This window comes from Aspergillus vadensis (assembly GCF_003184925.1).
Source record: "Aspergillus vadensis CBS 113365 unplaced genomic scaffold BO88scaffold_42, whole genome shotgun sequence".
Classification (NCBI taxonomy): Eukaryota; Fungi; Ascomycota; class Eurotiomycetes; order Eurotiales; family Aspergillaceae; genus Aspergillus; species Aspergillus vadensis.
This window is the reverse complement of record NW_020292080.1, coordinates 1-23,903: the sequence shown is the minus strand read 5'-3', so window position 1 is coordinate 23,903 and position 23,903 is coordinate 1. Positions and strand designations below refer to the sequence as shown.

The following is a 23,903-nucleotide window of genomic DNA, read 5'->3' as shown; positions in this document are numbered from 1 at the left end:
AAGTCCACATAAAAAAGATGCCTCGATATAGCTTCGTATTTGCAGACCAGGCGCAGGTTGAGATGACCTGTCCTTTGGGCTACTGATCAGAAGAAGAAGGGGGAAAAAGAATAGAAAAAAAATAGACGCAGTTGATTCCCCCGAACCAGAATCGAACTGGTGATTTTTCGGTTACAATGAAATTCCTATTACAGCCGAACGCCATAACCAACTAGACCATCGGGGGATCGTTGGACTGGCCGCTCAGACCTGGCCATTATATTTCGGCCGTACCTAGATATACGACATTTTTTATCGGAAACCTGGAGCAATTGCATTTCGTAGCCGAAAGTAGCAAGCGTAGAGTCATACTGTACGATAGACTTACTGTATAGCTATGGTCATGAAGTCATTCAACCAACTACCTAACGCACACACAACAAACGGGGCTGCATTTTTGATCATCTGACACTTAAAATGTACAAGTCACGCGCTCTACAATTATAGTTTAGGGATTAAGTAAAATCGTACAGGCCAACTCCGGCTCGGAAATGACGCCGGCGCAAAGCATATTTCATTCCATTCATCTTACAAAGAACAACACGAGGTTTCAAGGATACAATGATGGATAATTATGGCATTACAGTGGCCTTGGATCCAGTGAAATAATTGAGTTTCCTCCACGCAAGGTCGATTATACTCTATGTGAGAGAAGTCACCAAAGTGGTAAAAAAAATGGAAAAAGATAAAAGAAGAGTCCCCCGAACCAGAATCGAACTGGTGATTTTTCGGTTACAATAACTTCCATTACAGCCGAACGCCATAACCAACTAGACCATCGGGGGTTCTTGTTGTCATCAGTCAGCAACTATGCCTCTATCACGCAGGGCTGTAGTATACTCCTCAGCTCCACTAGGTCGGCTGCGAACCAGCAAGCCGGCAAGGCATTTTTGACTAATATAGAAGGGTAACCTGGCTGAAAATTTATTTAATAGGTATGAGAGAGAGGACTGGTTAGTTGATACTGGCTAACCAGTCCCTGAGTTTCTCAAACACATGCTTCGTTGCAGTAGCTGAAGCTCGAAACAGCAGATTTCCGAAGTTTCGAATTACGGGCACCCGGATATAATGAAAGTCCATAGGTATGGCCATCCAGATTGCTACAGGCGAATGTAGACCAATCCTTGACGAGCAATGGGGAGTGAGAAGAGTAAGTATTGAGCAGTCCCACCTTGATATCGGCAGTTATGCGGGTAATCTCATGCGGCTGCAGTGCCAGTGCGATATCCGGTTCAATCTATGGCACACATGCTAAACCTTGGGCTTAACAGGGATTTGTGACCAATCAACAGCACCGTTCGCCTCTGCAACACCCTCTATTAATTGTGGGTACACGTCAAGCAAAAACTTAGATATCCCCCGAACCAGAATCGAACTGGTGATTTTTCGGTAACAATGATTCCATTACAGCCGAACGCCATAACCAACTAGACCATCGGGGGCCTCTTCGAATGGTGTAAGCTGGCTTTTTGTTTATCGCGTGGTGAATGGTAGAGCTAAGTAGCTGTCATACCAGGGGCAAAAAAGAACTGCTCCCCCGAACCAGAATCGAACTGGTGATTTTTCGGTTACAATAATATCCATTACAGCCGAACGCCATAACCAACTAGACCATCGGGGGCTTGTTGGTTTTATGCCCTTACGTTTTGTATCTATAGACGCCATGTAACGCTGACTGGCAAGGCAAGAAAAAAGATATCATATCCCCCGAACCAGAATCGAACTGGTGATTTTTCGGTTACAATAATTATCCATTACAGCCGAACGCCATAACCAACTAGACCATCGGGGGTTGTGATGACGAAGCAGCCAAAGTTTTGACTACATATTCCACGTCTTGTACCTACAGCAATCTCGGTAGTGACTAGTCGCCCCCCAGTCGTAGACACAAAACTACGAAGGGAATATGCTGTGTTCGATTGGCAGACAAGAAAATAATAACTATAGTAGTATCAGTCTGCTGGATGGGAATATGCCCGTCGCTTTGTTAATCGGTCAAAGTAGTGCTCTGTAGTAATGGTGTCGCTGCGATCAACGAGTTCAACGATATATAATCGTACAGCGCGGGAACGAAATGGAACGCTATCCGTCACAGGCTGGTATTGCTAAGTAGTAGGAATCCGTTAAAACGAGTATTAGTACTACGTACTTATAATCCGATGGTTGTTCATATTCAAATATTGAAACGAACGAAATGGTTAACTCAATGATAAACCTGATAGCCAAGCAATAGAGACTGAATCTATATGGTGTAGCAATATCCGTAGTAACACTACCAGTTCGAATAAGTCCTACGTAGAGGAGCTACTTCAACACACCATGTCTCTGGCTTGCAGGATCTTATGAGGTATTAGTAAGATATGTCTCTCTGACGCCAATCTACTACCATCATCTTGAGATCTAGACAGATCAAATACTTACGTTCAACCCATGTGTCTCAAGGGAATAGATTAACCACACAGTAGACGATGAATGAGGCGAATAGTGGACAAAGTGAGGGCAAAGGTAAGAAGGGTAAACGAGAAGGGTAACTGACTTCCTACCAAGGTTGCAGTAAAGCTGTCTTGACGCATGATGCAGGTTGGTGTTTCATACAATTGTTGCTTACGATCGTTTTCTTCGCAGCTATGGATTGGTCCACTAGGGTTAAATTCGGTTACGGTGCCATCGCAGCTGACCGCAAATTACGGGCGACCGACCAGGATGGCCTGAAACTCCTGATCTGAAATTGGCTAAATATGCTCATTGCCATCGATTTAAAATTTGCATTTCTAGGCGATTCGATGGTCATTCAGCGTCCAAGCACAACAGGCACCGGGATGACCTCATGGCGGTGGTTTCGGTACGGTCGGAGGTATCCGTGGCAAACCATGGATATGTACAGCGATCATCTAAGCCAGTGACAGTAGAGGCTGAGAGTTGGGCAGGGCCTTACAATTTTCTTATTGATGGATCCAGGGTGTCAGGCCTGTCATCTTGATTGGGGAGGAAATGCAGGGCATGAATTCGCTGTGAACAGGGCGATGACGTCCTTCTCACATCAGAGTCCCGGACCGTCAGAACTCTCTCGTGCCAGCTATTATAACTAAATGATCAAATGGCACCTCGACGGTCTTCAATGTTGATTTAAGATCGCACAACTTTTCTTTCTTGATCAATTGCATCAAGTTGGCACATCTGAAGATGCCTGAGCACACACGAAAGCACAAGGTGGCCGTGGTCGGTTCCGGTAACTGGTATGCACCATCTCTGCCTTGCCGCTGCCGCACATGTGGCTAACACCATGGTAATCTAGGGGATCCACCATCTCCAAGATTGTCGCAGAAAACACTAAGGAACATCCCGACCTTTTCGAGCCAGAGGTGCGCATGTGGGTATTTGAAGAGGAAATCGAGGTTCCAGAATCCTCCAAGCACCACAAGAAACTAGGCGGCCAGAAGCGTAAATTGACTGAGGTCATCAATGAGGTCCACGAGAATGTCAAGTACCTGCCGGACATTGCCCTTCCTGACAACGTCGTAGCCGACCCAGACATCAAGTCGGCCGTCAAGGATGCTACCTTACTCATCTTCAACCTTCCCCATCAGTTTATCGGCAAGACCCTCGATGGTGTTGTCGGGCACCATCTCCCCTATGCGAGAGGTATCTCTTGTATCAAGGGCGTCGATGTGTCAGACGGAACCGTGACTCTCCACTCCGAACTCATCATGGAGCGACTCGGTATCTACTGCGGTGCCTTGTCCGGCGCCAACATCGCTCCAGAAGTAGCGGCGGAGAAGTTTTGTGAGACGACCATCGGTTACGACACCCCTCCGATGGATGCGAATGAGCGTAATGGGTCGCCGAAGGATAACTTGATCAAGATTGATGAGCAGCGGCAACATAAGACCAAACCTACGCATGTCAAGCTACACCCGGTACCAAAGGATCTCCCTGCAGTCGATGCCGAGCTGTGGGAGACTCTGTTTGCCCGCCCATATTTCCATGTCAATCACGTTCGCGACGTTGCCGGAGTGGCTCTAGGAGGTGCCCTGAAAAACATTATAGCTTTAGCATCGGGCTTTGTTGCAGGAAAAGGCTGGGGAGAAAATGCCAAGGCAGCAATTATGCGTGTCGGCATCCTGGAGATGATTAAGTTTGGTCGGACGTGGTTTCCCAAGTCTGTGGATGAGAGGACCTTTACTGAGGAGAGCGCGGGTCTAGCGGACGTGATTTCCTCGTGTAGCGGTGGGCGGAACTTCCGGTCAGCCTGTCATGCAGTCGAGCAGGGGGTCAGCGTCAATGAAATCGAACAGAAGGAGCTCAACGGCCAGAAGTTGCAGGGGACTTCGACGGCTTACGCTGTTTATGACTTTCTCTCGAAGCACGACCAGCTAAAGGACTTTCCGTTGTTTGTTGCAGTTCATGGTAAGCATCCCCTTCGATTTATCTTCCTCACAAGCTCGTACTAACGTTATGTCAGACATCCTCGAAGGAAAGTCTACTGTTGATGACCTGCCGGCACTGCTAGATGGGAAGAAGAAAAAGAAGAAGAGCGCCTGAGGGTGCGTGATCCCGCTCAATGGTTTCCGAACCTAGATAATGAGACATGACACGTTGCTAGAATATCAAATGCTAGTCAATAGATGAATAAGAGTCAATAATAATCAAAGGTATCTTGTAGCCCGCAATATTGCTGCTCTGGGGTGAATAAGACCAGATCACAGCAGGTGCCAGTGAGGGTCCATTGCGACCTGCCCTCACATGACTTGACATTCTACATTCCTACTTTGTACTAAGTACTAGTAAAGGCACAGCACCCGTCCAATCAAATGCCTACAGTATACAGTTCCATAACTTAGAAATGGTTCTCATTCATTACATTTACTCCTCAGGAGCTTCACCCGAAAGCTGTCCCAGTTTCTGGCCCGCCGCCTTCTTTCCCTGTTGCGAAACTCCAGGGTTGCTTTGAGCTCTATGGAAGAGATGATCAGTATTCCATGCCGGTTTAATATCAGAACTTGTATAGAACTCACGCCTTTAAGCCACCAGCCACGCGGTTAGGGTCCTTGGTAGCGTCACCGCGGAGGTTGTAGAGTTCCTCTCGGGGCTGATCTCCGCCGAGTTGCTCGATCATGGCCTGAGCATTCTGCTTCGCTTCGTCGGAGGTATTAGGATTATTAAGTGTACTATTTAAAATTTGGTTATTTGTATTTAGCTTGTGAAAGTTGGAAGGAGCACTCACGCCTTATAGCCACGCAGAGCGTTGAGTCTGTCTTCGGTGGAGGACATTATGTCGTAGTTAAGGTATGTAAATATATATTATAGAATATTACAGCGCCACTGAGCTTTAGTATATTATTCAAAAATATTCATCACAACCCGAACAGATCTGCCTCACCAATACTTATATGACAACTGTCTGGATTAATAGCCTCACTCGTCATTCTTTCATCTTTGTCGCTTAGTGAGGAGTTAAAGTCATTCTGACTTCATGCTGGCAGGGATGACGCCCGGTTAGGTAAGATGTGTAGGCCTGGGCCTTATTCAATAGATTCTATTCTACTTGATTCGTTGAATATAATAGCTAGACTATGAGTTAAAGCTTCTGTACCGTGGAGGGCTGATTTTAGAATGATGGTGATAGACAGCTGCTTGGTGTACTCTCGAGCGTTGCTTGACGCGATGACACTAAAAAATTAATATGCAGGTTTAGGAACTGCCACTTATGAGTAATGGGGTCTATTCCGCAAGGCTGTTTCATTACGATACAGTCAAGAGCCTTTCATCCCAGCTAAGAGTATGTTTTCAGGATCCTAGCTTCCAGAGTGGCATCAAAAGAGTTGCCAACTGCACGGGATAACGGGGCATGAATCAATGCCGGAAACAACTTTTAGCTGTAGTCACACTGCAATTATCATTGGTATCATAACTGTTCCTGTTCGAATCGTATCTTGGCTGCGATTGTTTGTCGTCCGGTCAAACAGCCCAGCTCGCGTTATTGCCTGACGCTTCCAACAGACGGTTGCATACGGGAAAGTCAATAGTATGGGGAAGATGACGAATGGATCATACTGCAGGCCTTGATTTGGTTGTAAAGTTGACGTGGATGGCGGACGAAAGCAACCACAGTCACACTGACCGCTTATATCTCCTCGACTGATATGTCAGGCAGTATGCACGCACAACAGGAAAGGTAGGCGGTGATAATCTCCGGACAGGGGGTGCTTTCCCGTTGTGGATCCCACCGGTTCTCCATCCTTCGCTTAACTATGAAGAATCCAAAGTCCTCGCTCATTCCTTTATCCAGGACTGAGAATGTCGGTTATATATTAGAATTTGACGTGGGTCAGTCTAGTTTGTTTTTTGTTAAACAGATTGAATTTCCCTCACTGTCATGATCCCAGGAGTCTATCTTGGCACGGGAACAAGGCAGCCGAGCATTCTGCCTCTTGACCTGTACCTTAACTTGCTCGGCTGCATTCTTACTATCCCTTTTGATGTACGAGTTCGTTGAGGGACATCAAAGCTCAAACTAGCTTTGATGCGGCGGAAGCGAGCGTTCGAACCTTGGCACTGAGGTAATAGTCACGCATTTCTAACTTTCCGCTATAAAGGGGCACATAAATGTGTACGCCAACTCCATCTCAGAGCGCCAATTGCGTCTGCATTTAGTGCACTGTATAAACAAAATCAACATAATAGCCAGTGCTGCAGGCTTCCAAGGATAAAGAATCCGGGGATGTAGATCCCTGACCCTCACTCGTGCCGGAAGTTGGAACCGACTATGCTTGTGGGTCTGGAGCAAGGGGTGACGCCAGTGGACCCAGCGGCTTGCATCCCATCGATCCTTGCCATAACATGCAGTATCTACAATGGAAAGTTTGACTGTGCCCCAGGAAGAGCGTTGCAACAAATTCAGGTTGTTGAATGATAGTGGACTTGGCGATAGCAGACTTCTCCCTTGGCTTCCAGTTGGTAATATCTTGTGACAACCATAGGCCCTCTACTTGACCGAGACCGTCCATCCCTTGAACTACCCGCCTGTGAAAGGGAGATCCTATGTGGGGATCCATCTTGAGCCTCTCAATTGAATCTGTAGATACCACACTGGCTTATCCCTTCCTCATAGAAATTATCATTCCATACATGTCCCTACTATAAACACAAACAGACCCCGAAGGAGCCATCTTCAGGTATAAATACGAGGCATTGGCCTGCTGTATTTCCCTCATCATCAACCAGAACACAGCAGCCTTCGACCACCCATCCACTCCTTATTCTCATACTAACCTATCTACAGGAAACCGTAAGTTACACACCACCCCTCTTCATCAATCCCACAACTAAACAATCTCCAGAAAACCCGCCAAAATGCGCTTCACCTACCAAGCTCTCGCTGTCTTCATCAGCTCCCTCCTGGTCAACAGCGCCGCCGCCCACGCTTGCGAGAGCAGCGCTGTCTGGCCCGACCCCGCCAACTGCCACAAGTTCTACCAGTGCAACCCTGGCACTGAGCCCGCCCACAAGGAGTGTGGTGCTGGCACTGCCTTCAACCCCAAGATCAGCACATGCGACTACGAGCAGAACGTTCCTTCTTGCTTCAAGGACCCCCACCACCCTCGTCCTTTCCACGCCTAGATGGCGAACCTTACTTTTCCGACCAAAGTCACTCCTTTAACCGATATGTTTTGAGTATAGGTGTAAAGGCTTATACTGGGGACATTTAATTTCTAATGTATCTCTAATTGGGGGGTTCTACTATGCAATACTTTGAAAAAGTAGATAAATTTGTTGTCAGATCTGTTTATCTTGTATCATCTATTGAATGTACTATGGTCATCCAAATACTGCTGCATAATGTGTCATTTCAAATATACATCATTTGGTTCACTGATAAAACCACGCGATCAGAACAGATGGTATCATATCTTATATAAATGGTCTATCAAATCTACATAAAATGGTATCGTACGCGGTAACAGTATGCAATGCATCCGCTTTACAAATGGTATTGAGGGGCACCGTTTTCCTCGAATCCCATACGCTGCCACCACCGATCAACACCCATGTCTTCTTGCGAGCTGCCAAACCGTTAGCTTGTATCCCCTTACTATTTAGCACAATTTGTGCATGTGGGGAACTTACTCCCAAGACTCCTTGACAACAGGCTCATTCTGTCCTTCAGCGGGGTTGGGGTTCCGGAACACAATGTTGTATTTCTGTGCAGTCGGACTATTAGCATTCACTCCGTTCTGCAGACGCAAAGTCAAGAAAGAGAGAACTTACCAGTCCCAAAGTAATATGAATAGCCATCGGGAACGGCGGGAACGCCTCTTCCGGCTTCTTTCCCTCGATCATCGCCTGGATATTCTTCGCCACGGCCGCAGCCTGAGGACCACCGGGTCTTGCGGCCTTGCGCAATCCAGTATCAGCGATATCGCCCAGCGCAAAGAGGTTCGGGTACTTCGGGTCCTGGAATTGCATGGTGGGACGGATACGGATGAAGCCGTTGTCAGGGTTGATGAGAGAATCGGGAGAAGAAGCGGGGAGAGACTTGATGAGGTCGTTGTTGGGTTTCTGGCCCGTGGCGAGGATGACGAACTCGGTTGAGAGTTCGGTGCCGTTGTTCAGTTGGACGGTGAAAGGGGTGCCGTTGTTGGGGAAGCCGGATTCGGGGACGACGATGCGGGCGCCGGTGACCAGGCTGCGGTGGGTTAGTTGGGATGATTCGATGAGAGTAGGAAAGGTGGTAAGGAGTGGAACTAACTTGATACCAAGCTCCTCAAAGCGCTTCTTAACGATCTCGTGAAGACCGCGGTGGAATTGAGGCATCAATTGATCGCGCGACTGCACCACGGTGATTTCCTTCTCCGGGTACAGCTCCTTCATGTCGGTGGCCATCTGCACACCGACGGCTCCACCGCCCACGATTACTACAGACTTGGCTTTCTTGACGTCTGCTTGGTGTTTCTGGAGGTAGAGGACGGAGGAGGGTTTGTCGTCGTCGCTCATGGCTGCGGGTTGGGCGAGACGCGTGCCTGTTGCGACAACGAGGTACTCGAATGGGATCTGCTTCAGACCTTGCCAATCACGGTCGAGGTTGACGTGTTGGGGCTGTACGGAGAGAACGCGCGCCTGGACGACTGCATGTTGTGTGGCATTGGGGGTGGAGGAGTAGAGGCGGGAGTAGGGGATGAAGGCCTTTTGTTCGTGGCCGGAGAGGACGGCGAATCGGGGCTGAGGTGCGGATTAGCTTTTGTGTCTCTGACAATTTATTGGCAGGTAGAATGGTGTTGTCACGTACAAATGCGAAGAGGTGGTGGAAGTGACTGTGGGGTTCGATTAGGAGGACCTGTGGGCGTGGGTTAGCATGGTATTTTGAACCCGTAAAGATGGCAGAGAGGGACATACTCTATGTGTGCTGGGAACGACCCGCGCAAGCTCTTGTGCAACTCCCTGCATTGGTTGTCAGTCATGTTTCTGCAATATTAACCGTGTTGCGCGTGGAATTACCTTTCCGACATAGGAACCGCCCACGACGATGACGTTCTTCAAAGATGCGGCCATAGTGTTGGAATTTTCGGTGCGGTCTTGAATTATTTTTGGAGCAATGGACGAGATAATCAGTGCTATGGTTGCAGCGATAAATGTATTAAGAATCCACGAAGGTATAAGTCTGTCTGAAGGTAGAAACATGATCAACTCGCGACCGAGCAAGCAGAAGCACGAGTATATAAGGGCGGCAGAAGGATTAGCCCCGGAGGCAAAGTGGGGGATTATCGTCCAGGGGAGCTCGGCATATTCCTTATCTGATCTCCCGACTGCCCTTTTGAGTATCTCCGAAAGGGCATCCACTACGGATTGGTTCCGGGTGGCAGTGGCGTCACTCCCCTAATTCCGGTGGTCCACATTGCCGTGTACACATAGTAGTCTCTTGCAGGTGGCAGTTCTTTCGGTATGAATTCCGAGTGTTTTGAGGTGGAAGTGTAGAGATTCGGACAGTAAGGGCGCAATGGGAGTGCGCCCCATGTATGGCTCCGAGTTCAAGTGCTATCAAGGGCTATCTCGAGTACGACGGTATTGTGTAGCTCGAGCGAAAGCGATCACTCATTTACTACATGTCCGAGGCATCACGGACGATTCTTTAGTCAACAGCCTTAAGATCAGATAAGAGACGATCAGCCAGATGCAGGCACCGACTCACCGAGGCACCACCGCCGAGCCCCACGGCAGTTGATCGCGGATGAAGTTCTCGGATATGCGGGGTTCGGATATACGGCCGGTTTGATGCGGTTCCAGGGATTCGGTTTAGGGATTATGTTATGTGGTTCGGTGGTTGAACTTGCGAGTCTGGGGTGATTGATAGCTGGCCCTACTACCTGCTCGGATTCTAAATGCCTCTTATCTCGCACCCATAGTAACATCATTGGATGCCCAGCGCAAGTCCAATGACACCAACTAAAGACTTACATAGATAAACCACATTAGTCTGAAAAAGATCAGAAATGAACCTCCGATATACTGCTGCCTTAGTAGTAGATTGATTTCAAGAACTGTCTTGATAGGAAGAATGGCTGCTGCCTTGTATCTCAGGCGCCAGCCACGTGGACTATCCACGCTAAGCCCCGTGATCTCGTGCTTATCGCATCTCAGGCAGCACACACGCTGTTAATTCAATCTCGTTTATCTCCAGGCTGATCATCTCCAATTTTCCTGGCAGCTCCGCCTATGCTCCTCAATACCCCAGGTCCATCCGAAACAACAACATCCCCACCATCCATCCGCAAGAGAGCTGGGGGAAGAAGGTCCCGGACTGGGTGTCGTACCTGTCGGTGAGTTCAGCCTGCACGACACACGGTGCCATGAATCCCTTGCTAAATGATCTCTCTTCTTAGAGCCCGTCATAAGAAATGCGACGAAACCCCAGGCGCCTGCAACAATTGTACATCTACGGGTCGAACCTGCGACGGATATGAGTTCCACCGGTTACCCCGCGAAGTGCGGAGACCCAGAAAAGCAGTGGTGGGGATCACAGTGCCGGCTTCACTCACCCACGGGATCCATTGGGTGATAAATGCCGACGAACAACGATCATTCGCTTATTTCCAACATCGATCCATGCCCGCATTTCTAGGATGGTTCGACTCATCACTCTGGCAGAAACTGGTCCTCCAGTTGAGTCACGCCGAACCCGCGGTATATCATGCGGCTGTCGCGTTGAGCGCCGTCCACCAGGATGCCGAGAAGAAAGGCATGCCGCTTGCTAGGGAGGACTTGGATAATACTTGGCATCGCTTCGCTTTGGAACAGGCGGGTCGCTCCATCGTCTTGCTTAATGCGCGACGGACATCGCAGGATCCACATCTGAAAGAGGTCACTCTGCTGTGCTGCTTGCTTTTCACATTGTCTGAATTGCTGCGCGGCCGGTATGATGACGCTTTTAGACATCTGCATGGTGGTATACACATCTTGAAAAGCTTAGGCGCCCACAGACAGCTTGACTCGGCGGCTATGTCCAAGCCCCCGGTGGAGTGGTGTCTCGTTGAGGCATTTGCGCACTTGGACATCCAGTCCAGTCAATTCGGTGTAGGAGGACCGATCTGGTTTACCGATGAGCAGGACCATACCCAGCTAGGGAATGAGAAGTTCCTCGCTTTTCAGACCCTCGCAGAGGCGCGTCAAGCATTCGATCGCGTGATGGGCACCGTGCTTCTTTTCACAGCGAAGGCGTCCGGCTCCACCCACAGCCAAATCGCCTCGGACTACGGAACACTCTACAAGAAGCAACTCGACCTATGTCTACAAATAGATACATTCACCCAAGCATTCAATACATCTCGAACAAAATACTTTACCCAACTAAGCCCAAAAGAACAACGAGGAGCCGACATAATCCACCTCCACCAGCGCGCCGCAACCCTCACCCTCCAAACCTGCCTATTAGACGGAAACGAACCTGTCCTTGACCACTACACGCCCGAATTCGAGAACATCCTATCTTTAGTGAAAACAATCATGCAAACTTTCCCCGAGCGCCCGAGCGTCTGCTTCGACATGGGCATCATCCCACCCTTAACTCTCGTGGCTACCGGCTGTCGTGATTACAGTGTGCGGTGGCGTGCTATTGAGATGCTTCGGTCGTGGCCTCATCGCGAAGGGACCTGGGATTCGAATTTGTGTGCGCAGTTGGCGATTCATACTATGAGAGTGGAGGCGATGAATAAATTCAATGTGGATGCTAGTGGAATGGCAGGGGGTGGTCGTAATGAGCCATCCTTACGAGGTATTTTCATGGCGGTTGAAGACGATCAGCGCCGGGCGCGCATTTCATATTTTCTTGGAGATGTGAAGCAGGAAGTTCACGTTATGCTAGAGGAGGATTTGCATCCCTTATAGTGGATCCGTTACGCCAGAGTCGCCTATGCTGTGATCGGTGTCAACGATACAATGTGCGAATAATGAGAATCATTGAATTGCGTATGACAAATGCCGATGCTACTAGAAAGTTATTTCTAGCGATTAAAAACCACCTGCAGGCTGCTAATGGGGATCTGTCTATTGCATTGAGTTAAGGCTACTCAGTGATGGCAACAATCAGACTACTAATGAATCACAAACGGCGCCTCCTGAACCGGCGCAAACAGTTCCTCAACCGAAACCACCCTTTCAATCATTCCCTGCTCATACAGATACTGCACCAACGCCTCCAAAGTCTTGCGGTTTTTCTCAATCCCATACGGCCAGCAATCCTCCCCGAACACCTCAACAGTCTCTTCCAGCGCCTCCCGCAGCCACGGCAACATACAGCGGATCATACCAGGCATATAGGTTCTCTTGCGAACCAACTCCTTCGACTCATTCAGCGCCTGGAACAAGCTCGTAGCGATCCACTTGTGCTGATCGTACACTTCCCTTCGGATAGCGACCAGGTGCATGATCGGGAAGATGCCCGTCTTTCGGTAATACTCCTTCTCGGCCTCCTTATAATTAGGAAACAGGCGCTGAATATGAGGGGCTTTTTCGTTGTCCCAGAGACAAGATGGAACCTCCGCGCCAATGGTCGCATCGATCTCACCATCCGCCAGCAGTTGGTTCAATGATTTCCCGCTGGTGTTCTTTTCAATGTTGGCCAGCGGCTTGTCCCCTTCCCTCCGAATCAGGACAGATGGCTTGCCATGAGCCCCGGGCGCGTCCATCCGCCCCTCAATCCAGGTGATGCTCGACAGATCCACGCCGTACTCGTGCATTAAAAGTCCGCGGATCCAGACGGCAGCGGTCATAGTATACAATTGCACACCGATGCGCTTCCCCGACAAGTCTGCAGGTGACTTGATGCGGTCGGTGTTGACGACGATGTATCCATGACGAAAAGTACGGAGCGGGAAGGCCGGGACAGCAGTAAAGGTGCGATCGCCGGCGACATGGCGGGTGATAAATTCGCTACTCGAGAGTTCAGAGGCGTCGAATTCTCCGTTTCGGACCATGCGGTCAAACACGTCGCGGGGATGTTGGACTTCGACGAAGTTCAGATTGAGCCCCGCGGGGCGGACCTCTCCGGTCGCGAGCGGGACCATGCGGTCGTAGCAGGGGGCAGCAAAGGAGAATGGAACGGGCATTGTGGATGTGTTTGTGGTGGGGTGACAGGAGAATAGAGAGGTTGCATATGTGTTGGGTGGAGGACGGCGTGATAAAGAGCTTAAGAATTGCCCAGAAACCTAATCGCAAACAAGCCGACCCACTGCAGACTCGGCCGCGGGCGACAGTGGAGTTAATCCTCGGGCTTAGATCGTTGCAACTGACTCCGAGCGGAGCTAGACAGCGCATCACATGATTTTTTCGAGAAAATTTATCCGCCAGGGTGGGTAGGGCTGCGCTTTCAAGAGGGGGATGATCTGAGAGCGTAGCTATCCGACACTAGGGACATCATCATCTTCCACCGGGTCCATTCAGGGTCAAAGGTGAAGGGATGACATTCGATCTGCAACTCGGGCTTATGGAGAAGACCCTCGGGCTTCGTCGGACTTCTCGGAGATGTCCTATGGGCAGAATCGAAGCGTGTCAGATGGGCGGGGCTCTTTCAGTTGTCCTTGAAAACACTGTGCCACAATCATGTTCGAGACGTGTGTTGATTGTTAACACCGGCTTAGACTGGAGAGGAAGCTACCAATGCCTATCGACAGTCCACACTTATCGCTCACTACATATCATGGGCGCGATGGCAGCTCAGACATTCTAAAAAGCGGAATGGTAGGTTCTCCCACACCAGTCTTGATAGATTTCAAGGAGTCAACGAGAAATTCATTCTCCGCTTCTGTCGTCTGCAACACTGACAAGGCCTGGCTTTCATTGGGAAAGTCCCTTCTGAGTGCCCCCAATGCCATCAGAGCAGTGACATTGGAGCTGTGCAGGCCCTCGTAATGTGGCCATGACCGCAGAAGACGAATAGCGCGTATCCGAATCTCCATATCTGGGCACTGTGTGGCCACAAGGTACATGTGGGCGATCATGACATGGTCCATTACCAGGCCAGAGACAGACCTGAGCTTCTCAATCTTGTCTTCATGGGCCTGCAGTAGCGCAAGGAATTCCGGAACCAGAGACTTCGGCACTGGACCACGGATCAACACAGTTTTGAGTGTGAGAGTATGACCAAGGTAAAGCAAGTGGACGATATCTGCTCCCAGTTGCTCCTTCTCACTCAACTGATGATATTTCATTACGCAAAATGTCTTGAAATATGGGTCAAAATCAGCGAAACTAGCTAGCAGTCGCCGTTGGCTTAGGTAGAGTGACTCATAGTTGGCCTCCATGTTGGGACCGTTCAGGCTCCAGCTCTTAGCAATCAAGGGTATACCGGCTGTAAATAAAACCGTAATCTTCTCTCGTACCTGGCTGAGGCTAGTAAAGCCGCCTGTTGGTGCTTCGAATAACTTGAGCGGGGATCTTGTCCCATCCTGCAGGCGTAGGATCGGAAATCGAGTATCATAGAGCGAGGCCTGTATATCCAGGCGGCGAAATGCAGCAATAATCGATGGCGCAACCTCCGACTCCAGCTTCCCCTGATTCTCGAGCTCTTTTAGAATACGGAGACCGCCGTGTAAATGCGTAAACGCACTGTCATATTGCGCCACAAGCACATCGAATAAAACAAAGAGCAGACAGCACAGGAGGATAGTTTGGCGCAGCTGGGGGTCCTGGGAATTCCGGCGCTGGTTCAGGAGCGCTATGGCTCGTGTCGACTGTTGAAGAGAGAAATAATACTGCTGGCTCCCGACGCGTGACCGTGCAGACATCTGCATGTCATGTATTTCCGACTCCTGGTGCGCAGCACTGAACATGTTCACCGCATGAAAGACAGCCGGATCAGCACGAGACATCTGTAGGGCCAACTGCTGCCAGAGCGGGGAATCGAAGAACCCGGCCAGATTCGTAACGGAGTGATATTGAAAATAGGAATAACAACGGTGTTCATCCGAGGTCATCGTCCAACCAAGTCGAGTGCCTATGTCGTGTAGACCGCGGCGCTGCGGCAACCGGTACGCATCATATCCATCGCACTTCCAATTAGCAGAGACGCAGTTGTTGCATTGGCCTGGCGATTCATCACATTTTATCCGTCGGATTCTGGGCATTGAAGGTCCTCGGTTAGTGCTAGTGTCTCAGGCCATCAGTTTCCATGTACTGCTTCCTCCTTACCGGCAGGTACGACAACCTGTCCTAGATCTCTTCCCGGTGCTCTTCCGGTGTTTGCTGGATAAGATGAGTTGCATCTGGGCCATCCTTGGACAGTGGCTAGGGTGGAGTGTTCTGGAGTTGCTTTCGAATAGCAAGCACGAAAGAAGGAGCGGGAGCCAGAGGGGGGGCCTAAATACCACTAGCGGGTGTCGATCGACCTGTTTGGCTGAAGGAATTTCGGGTGATTAGTCGTAGTACTATCTAGTCGCCGGGTCGTAAGAATTGACAGGCGACAGGATTTGTTGAGATGGTAATTCAGCCACTGCATATGCCGCGCAGGAACTGTAATGAAGTCGGATAATTAATAAATGGACATATTATCGGTATTCAGGGATTAGAGTCGTCTATTTGGACCTCTCAGAAATACCCCTCCTCTCAACCGACCTCATGATCCTGTTTTTCGGGGTGGGGGCAGGATCTCGCAGGATCTGTAGACATGCAAGGCTACTTTAGCGTGGTTCTAGTGAGTCGTGGTATCACGTCAGCACAAAATCGTTTGTTGTGACAATTGGAAGTTACGCACGGCTTTGCGGTAGAAGACATGTTGTGATAGTAGTATTTCTAGCATTAGCCAATATTACTACTAATCAGTAGCAGCCGATTTGATAAGATCTGATGATCGAGGTGTGCTCAATGATGATGGTGTAAGCGGACATACTACATAAGTAAGGCCGACCGCGTTAAGGGGAATGCAGCACTGGAGCCAGTACTAGTTCTGCTGCGAGGCTCAAGGAATGAATCCCAATGAAGATAAACATAACTTAGAAGAAAGAAGCCTTAGATTTAGGATTAGACTGTGCTTGTAAGCTTTGAAAGGAAGTGATGACCCACGTCCTCCGTCAAATGTTTGTTTAGTGATAAGAATCTAAAATAAGGGCTTCTCCGGTCGCGACAATGAATTACTATATGCGGTTTAGCGCCGACGCCCGACCGGTTCCATATAACCCCCTTCATCGCGGCCTCCTCACGCGGACCCCATATTCACGCAAGCCATTGATTGATTCAAAAATCTAAACAAATACCAGACTGCTCGTCCTTCGTTTCGGCAAGTCTGCGTATTTATATGCATTTCTCATGAAGTTGGCGATCTCAACTCTGAAGGCAAATCTATAATGATTTGTGATTCAGAACCTTTTGGCTCGCCTCTGAACCCCGTAGTCATTCATCTAGCACCCAAGGATTGCCCGTACTACCCGGGTCCGATGCCGACAATAACATCATACTTACACCTGGGTCTGAGTGGGCGTGAAGAATCCCGTTCACTCACCTGACCAAGGGCCTAGGTTTGGAATCAGAGCCTGCCTGGGCTGCACCTCCGGCGCGTCCAGGCTCTGAGAGAGCTCCGATACCTAGCCAGCTATTCTACAGGGCACTTTTGGACCGAATAGAATGAGGACTGTGCTGTCGACTTCCCACGAAGCAATCATTGCATGATCCGGATGTCGCTACTGTAAAGACAAGGCGGCCGCAGCGTTTGACTAAGAAGGCAAGGTCTTGCCATCTTCATCTCCTTCGATTATTGTTTCTTACTCACAATGGCAATATTTGTACTCATGGTTTTGTGTGTTTCGTGGCTTCAGAATGAATACGGACCCTTAAACTTCAACAGAATCTTCACGCATGCTGATTCAGTTTAATCTGAATCGTCTTCTGTCCCGTTATTTATTGACTCATATCTTCATTTCGTCTAAAATGCTGCCCTCGTAAAGCCGAATTTTTCAAGAGTGAAGGTCACACATGTCAAATGGTGCTGATTACTACTATTGGCAATTCTCCAGCCCACTCGACAAAACAAAAGCCAGTTGCTTCAAAGATATATGTGATGCTTCCGACGCAAATGCTCCCGCAGGTTATCCTTCCTGTTGAATGACTTGTGGCACTCGGGGATTGTGCATCGATATTTTCCGGGAAAAACATGCTGTGTTTCAATGTGTCGGTTCAGTGAGGCTTTGCTTTTGAACCCCCCACTGTATTTGCAGCCTTTCCATACACATTTGATACTATGAAATAGTCAGCGAAGCTGAGGAGGATGACAAAGTAAGAAGACAATACTGAGCATTGGGTCTCTTGGGAGATATATTGTGGACTTCCGGCATCGGCATTTGATACATACAACCGCTCTGATCGACATTGGTATGCATTAGGGATTGGTCCAATATCGGACGTTGGTCGGCGTTTTGTATGGGTCTGCCATCGTATTGATAGCACCCAGTCAACATGACATTAGCCATCTCGCTTGATGGCCCCGTACCGGTGGTCTGAAAGGCCACTGGGGCCTGTGTATAATCAAATAGGGGCGGTACTGAGGTAGACTGGAGGGAATAGTTGAACATTGAATCATTGATGGTTGAACCGTCCTGTTCCTCATATATTGGGAAGAGCGAATGTTGGGCAATATCTCGTGTGGATTCTGAGGGCCATCCAACCAATTGATCAGCACCTTGTCTCCAGAGTTCCGGCCCACACCTGTCGATACCGAACGGAGTCCACGACATGACCAAGCTATTGAGACGGGTTTAAGGCCAAAGAGATAATTGAAGAGCGAAAAGTCTCTGAAGCTGGAGAGCGTTGTTGCTTTGAGGAACAAAAGGTTCAAAGAGATAGAAAGGGGACTTATATACAACGCTATCAGGGCGTTGAAGACCTGGGCGAACGGTTCATCTACCACAGTAGACTATCCAAGATATTGTTCTTGTCAGTGAACGTTTCGTGCCTCATCGCAAATTGGATGAGAACCAATCAGCGTGTTCCATCATCATCCCGCTTTGGATTAAAGAAACACATACGGAGATCCGTTTTGCATGACTAGGGTGGGCGCTGATCGCGCCGATCAGCGTAGTGGACCCCAAATTTGGATATCAGCTAATCACTGAATGGGATTCCTTTGCGTGCAGCCACAGGGCTCTAGACGCTTGCCCGATCATAGCATGTCAAACAAGGTGGGCGGGGCGCATCCTCAGCTCACCAAATTTTGATAATATCCAATCAGGACACCTCGGGCCGCATAGTGTGCATACTTTGGCAACGATGTGGCGGTGATGACGTGGAAATCAGGGGTTTACAGCCTCCGAATACCTCGCTCAGCCTTATCCCCGCCCTAGCTCACCCGCAAATAAATACTTGGAAGGTTCCAACGTAGAATATTTGACTCAACTCCGGATGCGATATCAACCCCTGTGCTCCTCAACTCTGCCGTTGGCACCATGGCAGATGCGGAATGGGAGGCTCATAAGGCAGAGATCGAGCGCCTTTACATCAGAGAGAACAAAAAGCTAGAGGAGGTCTTGCAATTTATGGAAACGACATATGGCTTTCGCAAAACGTATGCACTCCGACACTCCTGTGAACAATGATCGGTCAATTTCTCACATCGTGCAGGAAGTATCAATACACGGCGAGGCTTAAGAAATGGGGTTTTAAGAAATATCGCATGGGCGCTCTCAAGTGGAGACACGTCAACAGAGAAATACAAAAGAGGGCAGCTGAAGGGCAGAATCTCGAAGTCTGGTTCGACGGGGTCTATTACGATCCAAAAACAGTGCAATTTGAGATTCATCGCCAGGGTTTTCAGAGAGAGACTGACAAATATCGTCAAGGTGAGCCTATCCAGAAGTCAAGGATGCTCAACATAGATGATTGACACAACATAGAGCCATTGTCCCCAACACCTGAAGGACTTATTGTCTGCTCTCCTGGTCCGTTGATATTTCAAATTACATGGCCACAGAATCTCCCATGGTTTATTTTCTCCAATACTGCGCTGAGCAGTTTACAAAACGTCCCGAGTAAGACTCAGATTTAACAACTACTGTGAGATTGATTAACATTAACATGAAGTAGGCAACCCATCTATTTCACTGGAACATCTTCCAGGGGGTCGGGAAATGGACCTACCTTCCCAAATCATCGAACGTGGTCTCATCGATTCTCTCGGCTCCCTTATGATCGGAAGCCATGCCAAAGTGCTGCGCACCGGACGCAATAGCGCCAGGGTAGCAGCAGCTCTGAGCTCAATAATGCCTGAACAACACGAAGGTCAAAACCTTTACATAGCAGAAAGACTTTGCGGTCTCAGAGGTGGCAGTGATGCCGTGGAGCGCTTACAAGTTGCACTTTTCCTGCTTTCCAACAGTTTTCAAGTCTCTGAGCCTGATGATGATTCTTGGCAATCAAATATACGAGAATTCTTGGATGTATACTCGGATGACGAGACGGATGATGACCCCGATTCTGAGACGAATGCCTATTTCCATGATATAGAGCGAGGAGAGCCTAGGACTAGCAAGGAAGATCAAACGATCATGGCAACATTCTATCAATCGGGCCTGGATACCGTCAACAACCTCAAATATCTACTTTCCCTCCCCGGGGCAACAGCACATGCTATATCGCACAAGCTTTTTGCAAGTGCGGTGAGATCCGAGGACGTAAGAATGGTTCGGATGGCTTTGGAAGCTGGTATGAGTCCTGATATTCCAATTGTTCATGATGGATTTCCCGTGCCACCTTTGGTACTGGCTTCCAACTTCAGAGACTCCCGAGCGGCTCTGGACATGTGCAACTTGTTCCTATCATATGGTTCTGGGCTCAAGGATATAAGCATCCTAGAAAGGGCTCTCTGTGAAGCAATCCGCTCAAGAAATAATGAGCTCATCAAACTATTTCTGGCTCGAAATATTCCTATACCAGGAGAGGCATTAAGCGCCGCAATTAAGACGAGAACCCCAGGCCTTTTCTCTATGCTCCTTGATATTGACCCCAATATCAACAAACGAAGCGGTGGCTCATACGACCTTTCGATCCTCGGGCTTGCTGTGGACCGAAACGATGTGTCTCTGACACAATATCTGCTTGCCTTAGGCGCGGATGTTGACGCAATTCAAGATGTGAAGTTAGATGTGAAGTTCTGTGAAGACTACATTGTCAGATCAACCACACTTGGACTCGCGATAAGGAAAGGCAACGACGACATAATCAATCTTCTTTTGGATACCCATCCAAATATCAACCACCAAGAGGCATCAGATGACTACATCCCCCCACTCGTCTTATCGGTTGAATGTGGTGCCATCAATATCACACAGCGTCTGTTATCGGCGGGTGCAGAAGTCTCTATTGGTGATGGAATCCAAGAAATGAGCCTCGTGCAACGGGCTCTTGCGAGAAACGATCTCGAAACTTCCAGACTGCTCATATCCTACGGAGCCAGTGTAGAGCCAACTCAGATGGAGGATTACTATACCTCCATCCTGTATGAAAATGTAGCGATGAACAATATCGACACTGCAATTTCCCTATTGAGTTGGGGCGCAAGGAAGAATGAAACTTTTTACGACAAGGTCCCAGACACCATCCTCGGCGCAGCCATAGTAGGTGGCCACTGCGAAATGGTTGGATCTCTTCTCCAAGCTGGAGCGACAGAAATTGGAAAAAGCCTGATTCAAATCGGAAACTTGGAAACTGCAATGTACTTGGAACAGCTTGGGCTGCTGCCTCAAATCCTCCATTGCTATGGTCAACCGATACTCGTGTCTGCTATTAGGATGTCGCAGAGAAGCGATGATGGTCTTGTCCGATATTTGCTCGATCGTAATGTCGACAAGCAGCCTAAAAATGTCGGTCTAAAGCCATTTTTCATGATGTCAAAGTGTTCACTTCAGCCTGTTGGGCCTGGGCGGTACTGGAGGTTTTTGGATTACGCCACTGTTTGCCTATCTCCGCTTGCAGCTGCAATATTTTACTTACGTTTCCCAGAGAGCTTTTCATTGGCAAAGCTTCTGATTGTACGAGGAGCAAGCATCGGAGATCTTGAACTGACAGCAGCAGTCGAGGATTATCGATGCGGTTCGCAACATTTTGGAATTCTTCAACTGCTTTTGGACAATTTGTCACAGCAGCCTTGTGCTGTCCCAAATGCCTTCGAGAAGGCTTTACAATATGATCACATTGTTTTTCTTGTGCGGCGCTTTTTAGAAATTGGTCTTGACCCCGGAGGCAAAGTTGTTGCTAGCGGGTTTTTGGACAATATTTTCCTGTACCAGCTGCACGGAGTCCTCGACTGCGAAGTTCTCGATTCTATCCTTGAGAGAGCAGTCATTTGGCGAAATGGTGTGTCACTTAGGACCCTTCTACATTCACGAACATGGACTGCGGTTGAAAAAGGACGAGCGCTCACCACAGCTCTGTATCACCGTCGCAATTCCGCGGTACAGGATTTATTGGATGCCGGTGCGGATGTGAATCAGGCGGTCAAGATTCACCTTGACTTAATTCCTCCCCTTTGGCTCGCCGTTCGGAGGCAGGATATCTCTCTGACTAGACGCCTGGTTGCTCTTGGTGCTGATTGTGATCGGAGCATCTTGTCGAACGTACCTTTTGAAATTGTCAAAGGGCAATCAATTCTCTGCGCTGCAGTGAGCACCGGAAACAGGCACATTGTAAAGATTCTCCTAGACGCAGGGGCAGACGTCAACCGACCAGTCTCGTCTCATTATAGAAGAACGGCATTACAAGCCGCGGTGGAAGATGGAAGTGTTCAAATAGTGGACATGCTATTGGACGCTGGAGCAGATCCTAATCAGTGTGCGGCCGAATTTAGGGGCGGAACAGCGCTCCAGTTTGCTGCAATCAAGGGATACATCGGTATCGCTCGCAAATTACTTGCAAAGGGAGCCGATGTCAACGCAAAAAGGTCCTTACGAAATGGCAGAACAGCATTGGAGGGGGCTGCGGAACATGGTCGCATTGATATGCTGCAGCTGCTTCTGAACGAAGGTGCATCAATTGTGGCAAGTGGCCGTCGCCAATACATTCGAGCAGTCAAATTGGCAGAAAAGAATGCCGAATTCGGTGCAGCAAAGCTACTCAGAGACCAAGGGGGTTGGACTGAGTGGGATGCAAGGCAATATGAACGTGAAGAGCTCGACCTCCATGAGAATGTCTGGGACTCCACGATGTCAATTCCGCACCGCAGGAGAACAGAGCAAGATTAGGCCACCGCTCTTAGGAGGTCTAAATGCAACCTAACTAGGACCTAACGTTCCAAGATTCTCCCAAGCCCTTTGTGTGGGAGTAGATGGATTCTCACAAACATCACCCTTGTCGAAGGTCCCCGTGCCATCTTCATATACATGAAGGGTGCGAGCTCGACCATCAACAGGCTTAAATCGAGCACTGAGGATCTTCGCCTTATCCGCGCGGTTGAAATGAGACTGGTGTATAGGGCTGCTGCCATCGTTACGATACCTAGGTGTTTGGTAAGTTGACCAGTCTTCCAAGGTTGGAACAATATTTGGACTTGTTTGTACAGAATTCAGTAAATTAGATTTCCCCAACTTTTTGATATACGTTTTAGCAGAAGCCCTCTTAATCACATTAATTCTCCTGCACCTCCTGTCTCATATCGCTTCACAGCCCCCTTTCCAATTTGAGGGAAGTAACTCCTCGCTATACTCCAACCCTTTCGTCAAATTTTGACCGCAGTAGAAAAGGCTCTGGACATGGCGGCTTTTTTATAGGATCCAAACGAACGAAAGATTCCTTTGCCCAGAGCTGATCGATTTGGGACTATGCTCCGCCCCAAACCTGAATTCCATTCACATTGCATAATACTTAGCACATCAGCATAGAATTGGCCGGATGGTGTAGTTGGTTATCACGTATCGTTAACACCGATAAGGTCCTGGGATCGAGCCCCAGTCTGGTCATTCCCTTTTTTTCTCAATTTTTCTTCCCGCACCTTCCCCCTGCACGGCAGGGCTCTTTTATTGAGGTTTGACATTTTGGGTCGATGTTCGTCTAGTAATATGCTACATTCAGAATCTACACGTTTTGGTCAACATATGCGTCTAGTATCTGAGCTGCCGCCGAATCATGCTTTCAAATCGAACAGCTCAGGATATAGCCAGGCCCATTGCTGCATCAGCCAGCAACGAATCTCCTGACTATTTCACTAATTTTTCAAACACTGCCTTAAGCCTTTTCGTCGAAATCAGCAAAGGGGAAGTGATCTTGGATCACATTATCTAAATTTAGCTTACTACTAAACTCGTTATGTTCAAATTCTAAGTTACATTCTATTCTATCTCTAGCGATAACCTCATCGGGAGTCTCTGCCGCTTCAAGCATTTTACTTTTTATCTCAGATG

General features: G+C 48.7%; 10 protein-coding genes and 6 non-coding genes across 16 annotated transcripts; 5 read left to right on the top strand and 11 right to left on the bottom strand.

Moving 5' to 3' along the window:
• Positions 1–136: 136 nt before the first annotated feature.
• On the bottom strand, positions 137–226 carry BO88DRAFT_t269. Its single transcript has one exon. It is a non-coding gene; the product is annotated as a tRNA-Tyr (tRNA).
• A 510-nt stretch (positions 227–736) lies between these two features.
• Positions 737–824, bottom strand: BO88DRAFT_t268. Its single transcript has one exon. It is a non-coding gene; the product is annotated as a tRNA-Tyr (tRNA).
• A 570-nt stretch (positions 825–1,394) lies between these two features.
• On the bottom strand, positions 1,395–1,481 carry BO88DRAFT_t267. The gene has a single exon. It is a non-coding gene; the product is annotated as a tRNA-Tyr (tRNA).
• A 91-nt stretch (positions 1,482–1,572) lies between these two features.
• Positions 1,573–1,660, bottom strand: BO88DRAFT_t266. The gene has a single exon. It is a non-coding gene; the product is annotated as a tRNA-Tyr (tRNA).
• An 82-nt stretch (positions 1,661–1,742) lies between these two features.
• Positions 1,743–1,831, bottom strand: BO88DRAFT_t265. The gene has a single exon. It is a non-coding gene; the product is annotated as a tRNA-Tyr (tRNA).
• Positions 1,832–2,858: 1,027 nt separating this feature from the next.
• Positions 2,859–4,675, top strand: BO88DRAFT_409251 (glycerol-3-phosphate dehydrogenase family protein). The gene is made up of 3 exons (XM_025707909.1): positions 2,859–3,275; positions 3,335–4,446; positions 4,502–4,675. Exons 1-3 carry the CDS (start codon positions 3,223–3,225, stop codon positions 4,579–4,581), a joined length of 1,245 nt encoding a protein of 414 aa, XP_025557148.1. The 5' UTR covers positions 2,859–3,222; the 3' UTR covers positions 4,582–4,675.
• A 160-nt stretch (positions 4,676–4,835) lies between these two features.
• BO88DRAFT_409249 (Con-6 family protein) lies at positions 4,836–5,388 on the bottom strand. The gene is made up of 3 exons (XM_025707908.1): positions 5,264–5,388; positions 5,055–5,207; positions 4,836–4,993 (listed from the first exon to the last, which is right to left on the bottom strand). Exons 1-3 carry the CDS (start codon positions 5,308–5,310, stop codon positions 4,903–4,905), a joined length of 291 nt encoding a protein of 96 aa, XP_025557147.1. The 5' UTR covers positions 5,311–5,388; the 3' UTR covers positions 4,836–4,902.
• Positions 5,389–7,161: 1,773 nt separating this feature from the next.
• On the top strand, positions 7,162–7,885 carry BO88DRAFT_409248 (carbohydrate-binding module family 14 protein). Its single transcript, XM_025707907.1, has 2 exons — positions 7,162–7,327; positions 7,380–7,885. The coding sequence occupies exon 2, from the start codon at positions 7,393–7,395 to the stop codon at positions 7,657–7,659; it is 267 nt and encodes an 88-aa protein (XP_025557146.1). The 5' UTR covers positions 7,162–7,327; positions 7,380–7,392; the 3' UTR covers positions 7,660–7,885.
• Positions 7,886–7,923: 38 nt separating this feature from the next.
• On the bottom strand, positions 7,924–9,700 carry BO88DRAFT_399253 (amid-like NADH oxidoreductase). The gene is made up of 7 exons (XM_025705354.1): positions 9,535–9,700; positions 9,433–9,477; positions 9,326–9,373; positions 8,789–9,258; positions 8,308–8,725; positions 8,167–8,240; positions 7,924–8,102 (listed from the first exon to the last, which is right to left on the bottom strand). Exons 1-7 carry the CDS (start codon positions 9,586–9,588, stop codon positions 8,021–8,023), a joined length of 1,191 nt encoding a protein of 396 aa, XP_025557145.1. The 5' UTR covers positions 9,589–9,700; the 3' UTR covers positions 7,924–8,020.
• A 1,049-nt stretch (positions 9,701–10,749) lies between these two features.
• On the top strand, positions 10,750–12,417 carry BO88DRAFT_430484 (Zn(II)2Cys6 transcription factor; the record flags this gene model as incomplete). Its single annotated transcript, XM_025709255.1, has 2 exons — positions 10,750–10,853; positions 10,917–12,417. The coding sequence occupies 2 exons, from the start codon at positions 10,750–10,752 to the stop codon at positions 12,415–12,417; spliced, it is 1,605 nt and encodes a 534-aa protein (XP_025557144.1).
• A 103-nt stretch (positions 12,418–12,520) lies between these two features.
• On the bottom strand, positions 12,521–13,931 carry BO88DRAFT_220483 (dihydroxyphthalate decarboxylase). The gene has a single exon (XM_025701998.1). The coding sequence runs from the start codon at positions 13,635–13,637 to the stop codon at positions 12,624–12,626; it is 1,014 nt and encodes a 337-aa protein (XP_025557143.1). The 5' UTR covers positions 13,638–13,931; the 3' UTR covers positions 12,521–12,623.
• A 294-nt stretch (positions 13,932–14,225) lies between these two features.
• Positions 14,226–15,653, bottom strand: BO88DRAFT_420361 (Zn(II)2Cys6 transcription factor domain-containing protein; the record flags this gene model as incomplete). Its single annotated transcript, XM_025708439.1, has 1 exon — positions 14,226–15,653. One exon carries the CDS (start codon positions 15,651–15,653, stop codon positions 14,226–14,228), a length of 1,428 nt encoding a protein of 475 aa, XP_025557142.1.
• Positions 15,654–17,756: 2,103 nt separating this feature from the next.
• On the bottom strand, positions 17,757–18,251 carry BO88DRAFT_420360 (uncharacterized protein; the record flags this gene model as incomplete). Its single annotated transcript, XM_025708438.1, has 1 exon — positions 17,757–18,251. The coding sequence occupies one exon, from the start codon at positions 18,249–18,251 to the stop codon at positions 17,757–17,759; it is 495 nt and encodes a 164-aa protein (XP_025557141.1).
• A 708-nt stretch (positions 18,252–18,959) lies between these two features.
• BO88DRAFT_399240 (ankyrin) lies at positions 18,960–22,760 on the top strand (the record flags this gene model as incomplete). Its single annotated transcript, XM_025705353.1, has 7 exons — positions 18,960–19,078; positions 19,135–19,346; positions 19,407–19,541; positions 19,597–19,895; positions 19,992–21,371; positions 21,417–22,101; positions 22,222–22,760. The coding sequence occupies 7 exons, from the start codon at positions 18,960–18,962 to the stop codon at positions 22,746–22,748; spliced, it is 3,357 nt and encodes a 1,118-aa protein (XP_025557140.1). The 3' UTR covers positions 22,749–22,760.
• An 87-nt stretch (positions 22,761–22,847) lies between these two features.
• Positions 22,848–23,000, bottom strand: BO88DRAFT_302102 (uncharacterized protein; the record flags this gene model as incomplete). Its single annotated transcript, XM_025702421.1, has 1 exon — positions 22,848–23,000. A coding segment is annotated over one exon (153 nt), but the record flags the coding sequence as incomplete, so codon positions are not given.
• A 388-nt stretch (positions 23,001–23,388) lies between these two features.
• On the top strand, positions 23,389–23,462 carry BO88DRAFT_t270. Its single transcript has one exon. It is a non-coding gene; the product is annotated as a tRNA-Val (tRNA).
• Positions 23,463–23,903: the final 441 nt, after the last annotated feature.